The sequence below is a fragment of the Paroedura picta genome, unplaced genomic scaffold, assembly GCF_049243985.1.
Source record: "Paroedura picta isolate Pp20150507F unplaced genomic scaffold, Ppicta_v3.0 Ppicta_v3_sca21, whole genome shotgun sequence".
In the NCBI taxonomy this organism is placed as follows: Eukaryota; Metazoa; Chordata; class Lepidosauria; order Squamata; family Gekkonidae; genus Paroedura; species Paroedura picta.
The window spans coordinates 3,014,266-3,029,975 of record NW_027518618.1 but is presented as its reverse complement, the minus strand read 5'-3'; the positions used below and the strand labels follow the sequence as shown (position 1 = coordinate 3,029,975).

At 51.9% G+C, this 15,710-nt stretch overlaps 1 protein-coding gene across 2 annotated transcripts in view; it reads right to left on the bottom strand.

Moving 5' to 3' along the window:
- Positions 1–216: 216 nt before the first annotated feature.
- Positions 217–15,710, bottom strand: part of LOC143828273 (transcription elongation factor SPT5) — a 28,136-nt gene continuing 12,642 nt past the window's right edge. For both annotated transcript variants that reach the window (XM_077318570.1, XM_077318571.1), the window contains 12 exons: positions 13,142–13,288; positions 12,201–12,326; positions 12,007–12,091; positions 11,014–11,118; positions 9,575–9,677; positions 9,277–9,404; positions 7,577–7,682; positions 7,317–7,475; positions 6,307–6,475; positions 5,181–5,384; positions 4,192–4,287; positions 217–3,016 (listed from right to left, as the gene is read on the bottom strand). In XM_077318570.1, coding sequence (XP_077174685.1) covers positions 2,873–3,016; positions 4,192–4,287; positions 5,181–5,384; positions 6,307–6,475; positions 7,317–7,475; positions 7,577–7,682; positions 9,277–9,404; positions 9,575–9,677; positions 11,014–11,118; positions 12,007–12,091; positions 12,201–12,326; positions 13,142–13,288 — 1,572 coding nt within the window. In that variant the 3' untranslated portion in view covers positions 217–2,872. The remainder of the gene's footprint in view (positions 3,017–4,191; positions 4,288–5,180; positions 5,385–6,306; positions 6,476–7,316; positions 7,476–7,576; positions 7,683–9,276; positions 9,405–9,574; positions 9,678–11,013; positions 11,119–12,006; positions 12,092–12,200; positions 12,327–13,141; positions 13,289–15,710) is intronic.

Genomic DNA, 15,710 nt, shown 5'->3' with positions numbered 1-15,710 from the left:
AGCAGTTGAAAACATCTGTTTTGTGACTGTTACCAGCGCTCCTCCCTTATTGTGTTGTCAGTTGGGGTTTTTTTTTAATGAATAGCTTTATATATACTTTATGCTGTTCTAATAATGTTGAAATGTTTTCATGTTTGCTGCCTCAGGCACCCTTAACCAGTGTGGAAATGCAGCACAGAAAAGCTTCAATTAAAGAAGTAATTCTCCCCGAAGAGATCAGATTCATGTCTTCCGCTTTATTTCTTTTAGAAGATAAAAGATGGGTCGTTCGGCCTTTCTCCCAACCCTGCTGGGACCCAAGCAAGTGGCATGATTTTGCCTTCTCTCTCAAAGCCCTAGCTACAGCTACAGTACCCAAAGCGGCTACTCAGAAGTAAGCCTCCAGTGCGTCAGTGGAGAGGAAGATGTGTTGGTCTGTAGCCCTAGAAGCAATCAAGAACCCAGGAGCACAAAATTAACAAAAAATTAATTAACATCTACCCCCTTAAAGGCTTTTTGCATTAAAAGGAAAAAGAGAACTGACAATTTGTGGTTTTGAGGATTAAGGGGGAAAAAGATTCAGAGAACAGAAAAAAAGAGAGCTTTTTATAATTGCAGAGTAAGTGTTAAGTTCATAATTCTGTTTATAGTTGTCAGAGGGAAAATCAGAAGTCCTCTCTCTATATATATATTTCAGTTTTCTTTTCTTGCTTTGCTATAATAGGCGATGAGTCCCAACTCCTCCCACCACCCCAGTCGGACTTTATTTATGTTACAGATAAAACTCTGTTGCTCTTGACTCCTGCACTCCAACATCACGCTGCTACAACACAGCCGCCCACCTGAATCTTACTGTAAGTACAGTGAGATTCGAGTCCAGTGGTAATTTAGGGACCAACAGGGCATTCAGGGCCCAGAGCCTTTGCATCAGTTAGGGAGCGGAGGGGTGTTACAGGAGATACAAAAGTACCTTTGAATGATAAGATTCACACTGTAGTCAGATGGATTACAGCAGCCTTCCTATTTTTACCACTGAGAAGCCCCTGAAACCGTCTTCAGGCTTCGAGGACCCCCGGAAGTGGCAGAAGGTCATCGGGAAGCAGAGCTTTGGACACGCCCACCTGAGGCCCCTCCCCTTCCCGCCCCCTCCACACTCACCATTGGCCATCGGAGGGTCAACAGGCCTTATCACATCAAAAATCACTCTATTGGGAAAATTTCTTACACCGATACTTTCCCGACATCTGGCTTATCACTGGAAGGCTGGACTGCAAGGGGGACACCTTTACTGGCACAGCGATGGGCCACTAGGCAAAGTCTGTAGTTCTGGGTCTCCCTACCGCAGGGGTAGTCAAACTGCGGCCCTCCAGATGTCCATGGACTACAATTCCCAGGAGCGTTGCTGGCAGGGGCTCCTGGGAATTGTAGTCCATGGACATCTGGAGGGCCGCAGTTTGACTACCCCTGCCCTACCGAAAAGGTTGGCAACTCCTGGGCCAGCCAACCTATCACTGCTAGATCTACGTCACATTAGCAAATGGTTGCTTTGGGTCGCAGTACTAATCCTTTCACTAATCCAGTCACCTCCCCAGCCCGCCCCGCAATTAACTAGTTGGCATTTGGAAAACCAGCTTAAGGCTGCTCCGAAAAAGCAATCTGTACTGAGACAGTATTCAGACCCCCCTGCAACCTCTTCCCTGCTTAGATTGCCGCCCTGAACAAATTCACGATTCACACTTGCCTTTTCGGAATAAGGATGGTCAGGCATGGCGTTGAGAGAACCCAAATCCAGTTCGGACAAGAAGCGCCAGTCCCCGGTGGCATATGATACGTAGAAGGCGAGACTTAAGGAAACCATTTTCATAGTTCCACGCTCAAGAACCTGCTGCGATTTATAGCCAAGGAATGTGGGGGGAGCTCCTGTGGTCCAAAGGTGCAGGCCCAAAACCACGCCATGGTGTAGTGGGGTCTAAGAGATCCAGGTTCTAATCCCCAGTCTGCCATGGAATCTTGCTAGGTGACCCTTGGGCCCTGGCGGATACTCCCAACCTAACCTACCTCACAGGAATGGCTGTCCAGCTCTTTCTGGTGGCTGGAGAGAATTCCAGCTGATCTCCAGGCAACAGAGACCAGTTCTCCCGGAGAAAGCAGCTGCTTTGGAGAGGGGGCTCCAGAGTGTTACATCCCGCTGAGGTCCCCTCCCCAGGCTCCATCCCCAGATCTCCAGGTCATTCCCAAAGGGCAGTTGGGAACCTGGCTTAAAGGCTCGTTGCGAGGATAAAGCAGAGGTTGGAATGATGGAAGCTCTGTCCTTGTTCCTCCTCCCCCAGAGGGTGGCGGTGGGGTATGAACAATGTAAAATAAATAACATCTCTGAAGCCTGACTGGCCTTCCATCTCACTCAGTGCAGCATGACCAAGAGGGTGGCCGTGTCAGTGTGTCCGCAGTGGCAGAAAAGAGACAGAATCCAGCAGCACCTTAATGATTAACAGAATTGGGAGCAGAGGAGGGGCTTTCGGGAGAATTTCTCCCATTGGCAGAAGGGCCCGGAAGGGAATTCCTTTATCCCAGGCAGACAGACTGAGCGCACAAGGTTTTGAGTGCAGCAAGCGACACACAAGTTGGAAAGGTCTCACAGGAGGACACAAAGCACTGTAAGCCGTCCGAACCCTTTGTGTCCTCTGCTGCTCCTGCGGAGGCCCCCGGGCTCACAATGCAAAAGAGGAAAGGTTGCTCCGTAACAGGGGGAGGGAGAGAAATGAAGGGGGATCTGGAGGGACACGGTGCGGTCAGGAGCCCGTCTGCACAGGGACAGGCTGCTTCCGTCTGGAGGGGATGCCCTGAACGATAAAACCTGCAAGACGCACGTGGGACGTTCTTCTTGGTCCCCTCTCTACACCTCCAGCAGGTTGCCGAGGAAACGGAGGTTGAGGATTTTGACCTGCTCCCCCATGTCCATGCGGACGATGCCGTCTTCCCCGTCGATGTTCAGCAGCTCGCCCGTGGCCTCGCGGTCCTCTCCCAAGATGACCTTCACCTGGAGGAAGAGGGAGAAGCTGAGTGATGGGTCAAATGAAAAAAGAAAAAAGGGGAGGGTCGCGATGACTACGAGAAGAAACAGCTTTCAAGGAGATTAGAAAGATTCGTGGAGGATAAGTCCTATCAATGGCTACAGTAGCTGAGGGGAACCTCCACATTCAGAGGCACTAAACCTCTGAATCCCACAGCCAAGAGGCAGCATCAGGGGAAGCCCTTGGCCTCTCTGCCCTGTTGCTGGAGCTGATGGGACACAGCGTGTGATGGGATGCCGGACTGGATAAACCACTGGTTTGATCCAGCAGGGTCCTTTTTAAGTTCATAAGGAAACTTTAAGGATCAATAGTTTTATTCAATCCCATGTCTAAGGTCTTTTCCAAATTCTAATTTTCTTCACATGTAAGTTCCTATCTGGGGTTTCTTTTCCTGTTCCTCTTCTGCTATGCTTCCTCTAGTGGATGATTCAATATCACACCAGGGTATGTCCAAGGCAGATCTAAACAGCAGGGTTTATGCTGGTCATAAGATGGTGCAATATCGAATCTACCACTAGAGGGAGCAGGAATGCAAGCAGAACTGGAAGAAACAGGAACTTACAAGACAGGGCAATGAGACAGAGGAAAAGATCATAGAAAGACATATTTCTGTTCTTAACAATCCCTTTCTCTATAAAAATTGTTTGGGAAGGGCAAAACTGGCTTTTTACTGGTGGCTTTCTGTCAGAGAAGGCACTATGGCCGATACTTCGATGCGTGCAGGGTTTCAAAACTTCAGAAAGCATTCTGCCAGCGTGTTAAAACCTGATTTGCCACACATTTGTGTATTTAGCTCAGTCTGAGAAATGTTAGATCTGATTTTTGTTGTATGCTTTTGCCCTCTGCAACTGTAGAATTAGCTAGCTTCTAAGATTAGCAGACTCAAAGAAGTTCTCTCTTCCGCTGACAAATTAGCTTGTTGTGCTGAACGAGTTAAGGCTCTCTCAGAGGGTGTGTCTTGGACGTATCCAACTGGGGTTCTCCAGATGTGTGAGCGGATGGGAGAAAACTCTCACAGGGCTGAGCAATACAGATTCTGAAGTGGGGTGCAAATTAGATCACTGGTGCCAGGCTCTCCCCAGCACGGCATCGGAATGCGGCCAAGACAGTCGGGAGCCTCTGGCCAGTTCGATCGACGTACCCTGCTGTTCTTGGTCGGTGTGACAGGCTCCAAGTGCTCGCTGGAGATGCTGACCACCTTCTCACTGTCCATCAGGTAGACCGAGCACATCCCTCCCTGGGGAGTGGAGAGGAGGAGACGTTGAAAAGGCCTACAAGGCTGGATCCGGAGGTGAAGAATTCCTCCTGGATCCTATTCACCTCCTCAAATGCTTGATTTGTGAAGGGACAGGAGACACAAGCTGCCAAGATGCCGAAAAGGCTACAGAAAGCAGTGGGGACAGATATGAGGCCGGATCCCAGTATATGTCCAGGAAAGCCCAACTGCGTTGGGGGGTCGGGGGGAGCACTGCTGTTGGTGGAATGGCTCAGTGGAATTCCACCCGCTGGCGGCAGAGATCCAGTCAGGCCCCTTGTTACACGCTCAGGCGGCACAAGAGCTTCCCGATGGGAGGGCCTCTGCTTTGCACACAGAAGGTTCCCGGTTCAATTCCCCAGCAGTTAAAAAGGACCAGGCAGAAGGGGATGGGGAAGGCCTCTGGTGGGGACCCCGGAGAGGTGCTGCCCGTCTGAGTCGAAGAGAGTGTGAATTGAGGGTCTCACTCAGTCAATGGATGCTTCATGTGCAAGCCTGACCTCCTCCCCCACATCGCCGAAGCGCCTGGACTTAAACTGTGGCTGTTCCCACTAGGTGAGACAAGCAGCAATAGCGACCTCAGCCGGGAACAGAAAGAAACGAATCCTTCCGCTCTCAGGTGCGGCTGAGAGGGGGGCCGAGCGGATGAGCCACTCTCCTCCCAAGAAGAGGCCCACCCATAAAGGCAGCATCGGAAGGCCTGAGTCAGCGGGAAAGAAACCAAGCCCAGTTGGATCAGGGAGGCCCAACCTGATGGGATCCCCTCCAAGAGAGGCAGGCCCCGCCCTTACAGGCTCTCACCGCTGCCAATCGGATCTTCCAGCCCCTCCTTCCAGCCAACCCGCATCGGCCGGCGGGGCCCTGGGCCTACTCACGGTCACGCTGCGGATGACGCCCGTCTGCCCCACGACCTGGCTGTCCAGGTAAGTGTCCCGGACGATGACCTGGATGTCGGTGGTGACCCAGTCGCTGGAGCTCTGCTCGATCCCGGAGCCGGGGGTGTGAGGATTGCAGCCGCCCGGAGAGGGGGCCCCGGGGGTCATGGGGCTGTAGCCCACGGGGCTGGGGCTGGGGCTAGCCTGGAGCAGGGGGAGAAGGGGGGAGAGAGTGAGAGGGGAAGAAGCGGCGGGAGAGCGGGGCTGCAAGGGGGCCGGCAAGGGAAAGGCTTAGCCCAGACCGGGGCAACGGGAGAAGCTGCCGGATGAGCCGCTTCCTTGTGGCAATTCAAAGGAGCCCCGGAATGCCCTGATCTTGGGCCTGTCATCTCTGCGTCTCAAAGGTCTGAGGAGAGCTGGCCTCACCCACTGGAAAGCCAGGCAGGGAGGGGAAATGTGGGATTCACGGCCAGAGGATGCAGTGAGGGCCACAGCCACAGACAGCTTTCCAAGGAGAAAGACTCCTGGAGGATACGTCCATCGGTGGCTCCCAGCCATGGGGACTGAAGGGAGCCTCCTGGAGGCAGCGGCAGGGGAAGGCCTGGGCCCCTCTGCCCTGTGGCTGCCCCTCCAGAGGAACCGGCTGGCCTCTGTTGGAGTCTAGATGCTGGACGGGACGGGTCTGATCCAGCAGGGTTCTCCTGCGGTCCCCTGTTGAGAGCAACCTTCTCCCCCCACCCACCACTCCCTTAGTGGCTCTCAGGACCAGGCAGCTGAAGGGTGGAAGCTCTTACTTTAGTTGGGTCTTGAGAATCTGGGTTTGGTTTCACTGAGAGTAAGAGAAGATCAGAACAGCCCCCACCCACCCCGACTGCTACTCTGGACCCTTCCCTTCGGTTACTGCCGCAGCTGCAGCTGAAACCTTTGTGGTGCCTATGCAGGGGGAATTGTGACCTTGCGTTTCCTGACAGGGCTCCTCTGGCTCCCACCTCCAGGCCCCCAGGTGCCCACGTTGCTGAGTCTTTAAATGGCCCCGGAAGGACCTTGGAGTCCCTCATGAGCAGTGCAGGGTCTCCTGCTTCCGGGCTGCAAAAGACCCTCCGTGCAGCAGGTTTTTCAGAGGTACCTGGTAGGCCATGGGCGATGGTGTCGGGTGGTAACTGGCTGGCGAGTGGGTGCTCTGGTAGCCGACGGGGCTGGGTGCCACTTGATGGAAGCTCTGTGGGCTGGGGCTGGGCTGGTAGGAGCCCTGAGGGGACGGGACGGCATAGGGGGAAAACTGGTCTGTGTTGTACCTGCAGCGGCGGACAGAGAGAGAGAGAGAGAGAAGCACAACCACTCAGCAGAGCCAGGATTGGGGCAGATTCGGTCGTAGGAATCTGAAAGGCCGTTTCTCCTAAAAAATAGCAGTTTAGATCCATGAAGTTAGAATCAAGTGGGTTGCCATGTTGGTCTGAAGCAACAGAACAAAGTTTGAGTCCAGGGGCAGCTTGAAGAAGAAGAAAAAGAGTTGGTTCTTATATGCCGCTTTTCTCTACCCGAAGGAGTCTCAAAGCGGCTTCCAATCACCTTCCCTTCCTCTCCCCTCAACAGACATCCTGTGAGGGAGGGGAGGCTGAGAGAGCCCTGATATTCCTGTTCAGTGCTGTTGCAAGTCCAAGGTCACCCAGCTGGCTGCATATGGGGGAGCGTGAAATCAAACCAGGCTTGCCAGGTTAGAAGTCCCGCCCTCCTAACCACTACACTAAGTCCAATAAGCTTAATTCTGGGGATAAAATTTCATTATTGAGTCTTTTAGACTGTGTAAACCACCCTGAGACAGGTAACCAAGAGCTGAAGTACACAAAATAAGAAATATAAATAAAATAAACTGGCTTTTCTACTCCTGGAGCGAGAGCCCAGCAGCACCTTAAGGAGTAACGAGATTTGTGGCAGGGTATGTGCTTTTGCAATTCACTGCTCCTTCTCCAGACAGGTGACGTAGGCTGGAATGAGGGTGTGACTGTCCCCAAGGTCACCCAGCAAGCTTCCATGGGACAAGTGGGGACTTGAACCCGGGTCTTCCAGAGCACTAGTATAACACTCCCAACCGGCCCAACAGAAGGGCACTCCTAATCGGCACCTGGGGACACTCACATGGCCGGGGTGCTGGCCGTCTGCGGGTTGTACGGCGGATTGACCTGCGGGGAGGACGGATCAGGATAGCCCGGAGTCTGCGGGTTGGGCGTTCCTCCGTATCCTTGCGGAGAAGGGGTGGGCTCGTCGTCAAAGCCGTAGTCAAACTCCTCGTCGGCTCTGTGGAAGAGACGGGATGAGACGGGACCAAGCAACTCAGGCCGTCGGCAGGCACCTCTCCTGGCCTTTGACCCGCCCCTCCTCCCCCGAGCGGCACCAACCTGGAGGGGGTGTTCGGGTTATTGGGGTCCCAAGCCCCGCTCTGCGCGGGGGTCCGGCTGCCGTCGTGTAAGGGTGTCTGAGAGCCGTAGTGGGGAGTCCGGTTTCCTGGAAAATGGGCCCGTCGTCAATACCCCTTGAGCCCTTGAAACGCAGGTTTGTGCTAGCGGACCTTGCGACCCTTTTGCTCACTTTTATTGAAGAGCAGTGTGAAAATACAACCATTGGGGAAAAAAATAACAAAGAGCTTCTAGGGACTTATGGATCCGATGAAGGTGAACAGCTCTTGGCAGCATGGTTATTTATTTATCATAATGCAGAGCTACACACAGGAAGCAGGGGCTGCCAAACTGTGGCTCTCCAGATGTCTGTGGACTACCATTCCCATGAGCCCCTGCCAGCACATGCTGGCAGGGGCTCATGGGAATGGTAGACCACAGACATCTGGAGAGCTCATGGGAGTTGTAGTCCACGGACATCTGGAGAACCACAATTTGGCCATTCCTATAGACTAATATATATATATATATATATATATATATATATATATATATATATATATATATATATATATATATATATATATATATATATATATATATATATATATATATATATATATATATATATATATATATATATATATATATAAAATATAAAAGGCATAAATATAAAAGGCATAACCAAGCAGGTACAAGGGTCATGCAGACCGATTGGGCAATCCCCCTAAATCCCAATATCTAAGTTTTGAATCTGTTCAACCGCACCTGGGGAAAGTACAAAAAGCTCCATCACATCTCCTCGGAAACTACGATGCTCAACATTCCTGTGACAGATGGGAAACAGTTTGGCTGGTTGCACCATAATCTCATGGAGGACCTGGTGTTTTACGCCATTTAAACAGCAGGCCTGCCCTTCTGCCAAAGTCTGTTCGTGTTCTATTCCCTTTTACCTCTCTACCAAATGCAACAAGGCCATCCGGTTCTTTGGGTGCAATAAGGAATTCTAAAGCAAGAGTCTCTATAGTGGGAAACGAAACAGAAGGCCAGGAAGCAGCATAAGACATCTCATCTCCGCACAATACAGAGCAGTGCTTTGACAGGGGTGACATGAAGGGGGGGGGGAGAGAACATCACAAAAGAGCCAAACCATACAGGGTTTTTTTGGCAGGAGGGTGAGGGAAGCTCCTGATTGTTCCCCTTCTATCTACAGCGGTGCAAACTGCACTTTCTTTAGCACGGATATGCTCGATTGACCAAATTTGTTCCAGGTGTTCCACTCAGCCCCCTCCTCACCAGAATGACTCTTTTCCTCCCGAGGCTGCCACAGGATTGCCAGAAGCTGAGCTCTCGGGGGCGGGAAACAATTAAGGGCTTTCTCACATCCAAAAGGATGTGGACGGAACAAAGTGGGTGCAGGAGGGAGCGCCAAGGGAGAAGCCCCTCCAGGAGAGGCCGAGGGACTTGGGAACAGCCAAGCCTGAAGGACAGGAGGGCTCCCTGAAAGCATCTGAAAGGCTGACCCTGAGAGGGAGTCATTCCTGTTGGCCGAAGGGGAGAGGACAGGCAGCAATGGCTTTGCACTAAGGCCGGATATTAGGAAGCCGTCTTTTGCAGCCTGAGGAGCCCTGCAGTGGAATTGGTTGCGCAGGGAGGTGGTGAGCTTCCCCCCCCGCCCCCCCCATGGCTGGAGGAACACTCACCGTCGTGCAACGGAGTCTGTGAGCCGTACATGGGCGTGCGGGACCCTGAGCTGTACATGGGGGTCTGGGAGCCGTACATGGGGGTGCGCCCGTGGGTCGAGGCCGGGCCGCTCGGCCTCTTTGAGCCCCTGTTGGAAGAGAAAGGAGCCCCTGGGTTAGCGCCGGCATTCCCTCCCCTGAAGGCTGAGTGGACGTCAGGCTACCCTGTAGAAAGGCCCACAGGCAGAGAGACGGAAAGCAGCCTGCAAGGCGGATCTCTAAGCCCAGCCCCGCAAACAGCCCCCCGGCCGGCTCTTACACGGTGGTGAGGCGCTGCCGGTCCACAGAAATCGTCTGGCAGGTGGAGTGGAGTTCCACGCGGGCGGTGAACTCCGTGGCATCCTTGACCACACCGATGTAGCCTGGAAGAGATGAGCGCGTGGGTCAGCCAGTGGGACGCCAGAGATGGGAGAAAGCGGACAGGCCCCGCAAACAGCTTGGTGTGGTGGTTAGGAGTGTGGACTTCTAATTAGGTTTAATGCCCCGCTCCTTCCCCACATGCAGCCAGCTGGGAGACCCTGGGCTCACCACAGAACTGATAAAGCTGTTCTGATTGAACAGTAACCTCAGGGCTCTCTCAGCCTCACCACTGTGGGGAGAGGACAGGGAAAGGGATCGGAAGCCTCTGCTCAGCTCTTGCCATGAAAGGTCAGCTGCACCCTGACAGCACTTTTCAGCAAGAGGGGTGGGATACGCTTACAGGTTGCTTGCCCACCCCTAAAGGTCACCAGACGTTTAAGCCTCAGATGCAGACCCCACTCCCTCAACTCCTCCTATTAATGCCACCGGGGGGGGGGGCTTTCCCCTAAGAGGGGGGTTGTGGCTCAGTGATGAAGCCAGAAGATCCCAGCTAGGATCCCCCGCCAAGAAGGCCGGAAAGCCCCTTGACCTGAGACTCCAGAGAGGGGCTGCTCTTCAGAAGCTATCCAAATCGAAGAGCCGTCAGCTGAGCAAACCAGAGATAAACAACAGGCTGGCACAGGCTGATCGGTGTGGTCTTTATTACAATCAACGTACAATCAACGCTCCCCTGGTTCCTGAGTGCTGATCAGCCGGAGGGGGGGGGGAGGGTCCCTTTGGTGGAAGTGATGGACACAGAGAGCAAGGGAGCAAGCTGAGCTGCCAAGTGTGGGTTTGGAAAGATCTGGAGAGCTTTGGGTGGGAGCGTGGGGTGGGGTGGGGTGGGTGGGGCGGCGTGGGAAAGGACCTCAGCAGAGTGCGAGAGGGACATCAAGCCACCCCCTGGATGTTGGCCACCCTATGGGAAATGCTGCGAGTCATAATCCACACCGTCTGGAAAGCGTTATTCCATTTCTCCTCCAAAGAGTTCGGGGCAGTGTTGGGGCTCTCCCCATCCACTTGTTTTATTTGTACGACACCACTGCAACGTAGGCCGGTCTGAGAGAGAACGACTGTCCCAAGGTCACCCAGAGAGCTGCTTCCCGCTGCCTTAGGGCCCAGCACTCTTGCTGCTGCCCCGCCCTGGAGGTTGGAAAGCCTTTGGCCAACACCCCCCTCCTCCTCTCCCCCCAAAGGAGGCGAAGAAGAAGAAGAAGAAGAGTTGGTTCTTAGATGCCGCTTTTTCCTACCCGAAGGAGGCTCAAAGCGGCTTACATTCGCCTTCCATTTCCTCTCCCCACAACAGGCCATCTAGTCCAACCCCCTGCTCAACGCAGGATCAGCCCAAAGCATCCTTACCTTTGTAGGGCCCTTGCGAAATCCGCACGGTCTGCCCAATGAGCTCGTTGTCTCTGCGCCCGCGACCCCGGCCCATCCCGCCTCCTCCGAAGCCGCCACGTTGACCTGGAAGGGCAAAGAAAAAGGGGTCAGAAAATAAGACTGGATCTGGGCCCAGCTGCTCCCTCCCAAAGGAGCTCCTGAGCATGTACTGAAGGCCCGAAACATCATCTCAACAGAATGCCTGTTTGCAGTTTCCCAAGAACCACTTCCAAAAAGACGTGGACAAATTTGAGAGGCTTCAGAGGGGAGTGATTAGAATGATCCGGAGCACGGGGACCAAGCCCCATGAGGAAAGGATGAGGGATATGAGAATGTTAAGCTTGGAGAAAAGGAGGCTGAGAGGGGACAGGATGGCACTCTTGAAGTATCTGAAAAGGTTGCCTCTTGGAGGAGGGCAGGGAGAGGTTCTTGTTGGCAGCAAAGGAGAGGACCCGTAGTAATGGGTTAAACCTAGGTGTAGAATGGTATCCCCACCCAACACTCATGACCATGTCCTAGGCCCTCTCATCTGAGCACGTGAGCTGAGCAGAGCTAGCTGGCCTCAGAGGAGAAAGAGTAAAACTGCCACCCTGGCAGCTATCCAAGCATAATTGAGCAAAATATAAAGGGTGTCCTATAGGGGGCATATGAATATTTAGCATAGATAGGAGGGGAACTTCCTGAGGATTTCAAAACTCTCTCCTCCAGTCTCAACATTTTGAGTACACTCCCCCCCTGCTTGCATCCAGAACAGTTGTTGAACAGAAGAATGACTGCAGATGGCAGCTAGATAGTTAGGTCTCTTCTCTCTTCCTTTTTATACAAACTTCTTTCTCTTCAAAAGAAAACTATTTGATAGTTTGAAGCAACCTGGTGCTTCGATTCTCTTGCATACTAAAACTCTGTCAAAAGGGTTATGGGCCCAGCACACATCTGCTGCTTGCTGAAACTCTGCCAACAATCCCGACCCACCTCCTGCGCTGGGGTGCATGGGACTGTTGATCCGAGGGCTCATGGGTGCGAACCCGCCAATGCTGAGGCTCATGATGTCGCGGGGCTGTGAAAGACAGAGAGGAAAGCAGATTATTTCAGAAGGGAAAAGGACGGCAAGTGCTTGAACCCCCTTCTGTACAGGTCTCCTCACTCCGCCCTCAGACGCATCCTACCTTTGAGCCTCCAGCCAGAACCAAACAGCGTGCCCTGCAGACAAATATTCCTCCATTTTCCACCAGCTTCTTACAATGCAGAAAAGCATAGCCCCGGAAGAGGTGACGGATCTCCCCCTCGCGTCCCTGCAAGGAGAAGGAGCGCATCATGAGAACATGCCAAGCGTTTTCCTACCTTTTCCTACTTAGATGATGTGCTGTGGCTCAACGGGAGATCCTTTGCTTGGCATGCAGAAGGTCCCAGGTTCAACTCCTGGCATCTCCAGTTAAAAAGTTCAGTTCAGAGGTGATGTGAAAGATCCTGGAGAGCTGCTGCCAGTCTGAGCAGGCCATGGAATTAGCTGTTCCTGGCAACTAAACCACCACCACCTTCTCTCTACCGATATGTTAATGGTTAAGGAAATCCTGTTCCAAACTTTGTTTTCCTTCTCTGCCCAAAATGCAGCCCGAGGTGTGGGAGAAGCCGGGGCAGGAGCTGGTCTTCACCTCTCTGTGGGACAAGCTGCGGACGCCAGCAAGGAACTATCCTGCCTCGAGCATGTGCAAAGTGCCATCAAGTCCCAGCAGACTCACGGTGACCCCAGCAAGAGCCTTTCCGAGGCAAATGATTTATGCCACGGTGGGGTGCCCGGGGCCTCCTCCGCAGAGTCGCCTTTTGTGGCTGCCCATCCAAGTACAGACCCTGGTTAGCTTTTCAGGCCTGACAAGTTTGGCTTATCCCAGGCTGCCTTCCTTGCCTTACGCGGGATCAAAATTACAGCCCCGAAGTTGAGTGGAAACAATGAGAGCCACGGTGGCCCCAGCTGGGCTGTCGGAGGCATGCCCTGAGAAGTGGCGGCCCTAGCGCTACAGCGACACCCCAGCAGGGTAGGCTACCTCCACTGCGCGGCGCAAGCGAGGCTCAGAGCCCTCAGAGGCCAGCTTGCTCAGCCTCTCCTCACCGAGTGTGGCCCGTCTATTACTTTCACGATGTCCTTCACGTGGATGTTGTTCTGCTCGGAGTCCAAAGCCACGGCGAACCGGTTGTCCTTCTTCCGGTTCACTGCCTGGTGTCTGACCGTCACCACCTTGCCGTACATGTTGAGGACCTGGGGGAGGAGGAAGAGGAGAGGCTCGGAGCAAAGGGCGGGGAAGGGGGGTGGAGAAATAAACCCGATCCCTGGGCCCCAGCAAGACTCCAACAAGTGGCTCAACTCTCCCTTGGCAGGGTGAAGGCCCCAGGGATGGGGAAAAACCTGGCTCAGCCCTGGAGAGTTGCTGCCCATCAAAGCCAATAAGACTGAGCTAGATCAGCGGTTCCCAACATGGTGCCAGTGAATTAATTTAAAATTTGTATTATGGAACATATAAGTCCTGCATAAGAAATGACATTAGGGACGCCCCTTTGGTGAGTCAAGCAAGAAGGTCATGCAGGAAATGATTTTAACTCCGTAGCACTGCCTTATTTCAATCCTCAAAACTATGATGAATAGTTTTTTGTTTTTTTTTACAAGAAGCCCATTTAATATTTTGTCTTAACTCGTTTTGCCCTAATGGTTTAAACCAAAATTTAGATCTAGCCAGTTATTTACAGGTAGTAATTTTTGGATGGCAAAATGGTTTTGATGTTTGTTCCACTATTATGCCGCTCGCCTTTCCTGTCGTTATTATGTATGTTAGCATGATGTGATTTCTCTTTAAGAATTTTGTCTGTGAGTCTCTAAGCTATTCTTCGTACAATGATCTGTTCCACATGATATATTTCTGGTAAGGCCTTGGAGGAGGAGCTGGTCTCACACGCTTAACATCCATCCAGGATGGCTGTCAGGCCCCTGAGTGCCTCCTCCTCCAACCGGCTTGCCTGTCTGTCAAGAGGCCAGCCTATCGCCTACTGTCCCCCACCCCCTCCTCCTTTCACTTCCCTCCGAGGCTCGGAGGCTGAAAATCCCTGATGTGTGAGAGCTGTCCCTGCCGGTGAGTTCCCTGCCCAGAGGCCTCCAGCCTGCAGCCTTTCCAGGTCCGGGGGGGGGGGGGGAGAGAGGCCATCCACAGAGTTCTTCCACCCCAGTCTCCCAATCTAGCACCCGTTGTATTCCTGAATGCAGTGGGCTTTGCCCCTAGTTTATTCATAAGGGATGGAATGATGGAATTAAATAGCATTAATGGTAATATTACACTGTGATTTTTAATTAGACAAGAGTGAATCTAGTTATGTTTGCACGTGAGTAGAAATGGTTAGTCTGTGGCTTTTTGAAATGTAAGATTCTTCAGTATCCATACTAAGACAATTGACGGGAGGGGTTTTGAGAACTTGTTATTTATGTAATTATGCACAGTTTAGAATATGGTTTAGCATTAGTGGAAATCTCCTCATGTTATGTTTGAGTACTGTTTTGCCTAAAGGGATTCTGATGGCTGATTAACTGAAGTATTTACATCTGACTGTGGTGGACAAACCTTAAGATTGAACAGCATGCTTTACGCTATTCTTAAAGTCCAGAAAAGAAGCCCTATAGCAGGGGTAGACAACCTGTGGTCCTCCAGATGTTCATGGGCTACAATTCCCATGAGCCTCTGCCAGCAAACGCTGGCAGAGGCTCATGGGAATTGTAGTCCATGGACATCTGGAGGACCACAGGTTGACTACCCCTGCCCTATAGGGCTCAAGGAGGGAAGAACAAAGAAAAGGTCCACTGTAGTGGCTGAACAAGGAACAATCTAAATTTCAAAGGCTCCTTCATTCTTTATGGTGTGAATAAATGATCAAACAGCAGAAGCCAACCACCAAAAGGAGGTTCCGGACTGAACTCTTGTTTTCAATGTTAGCATCTTCTTTGGCGGCTGTCCTCAAAATTAGCCATGTGAATTGTCTATCCGGTTTCCAGTAATAGAATATGTCATCTCAAAAATTCCTCACAGTGTCAATTTGGCCTCTGGCTCATAATTGCCACGGACACCCAACGTGAAGACCTTGCCCTCAGAAAATAATCTTAGGCAAAGCCATGGTCTGCTAGACTTAAGTATTGTCTTCTCCGTCTTCCTACTCTGTTAAATGTTTCTGCAACACTTTTTAATGATGGTGTTATTATTTTTCAATGATGATAGGAAGACAAGAAGACGTATTCTAACTGACCCTGGATGAAGAAATATGAAACAGAAAAACATAACCGAGATTTCTGCTGGGTCCTTTGTTTAGTCAATGTCAAAACTCTTATCTTTGTGGCATGTTTGTTCCAGCCAAAATTTGCATTGTGACTCCCTGGACACTCTCCACCAGGAAGGGGAAAAGAGAAAGCTGCATTGCGTGAATCCGGTGAAGGCTTTTCCTGTAGTCAGTGGACCTACTTGTGAGTCAATGGACTTTGGGCGTTTGATGGCTGTGAGTGTGATTTATCCTTATGATGACTCAGTATGTTTATTAATATATGCTACACGTGCTGTAGATGAGACTCTCCACTTTGTGTTAGCTATTCACAGTATTTTGCCTTTTTTTTAAATTGCTGCTCTCCTCCACAAGTGCAACCAGGGTGA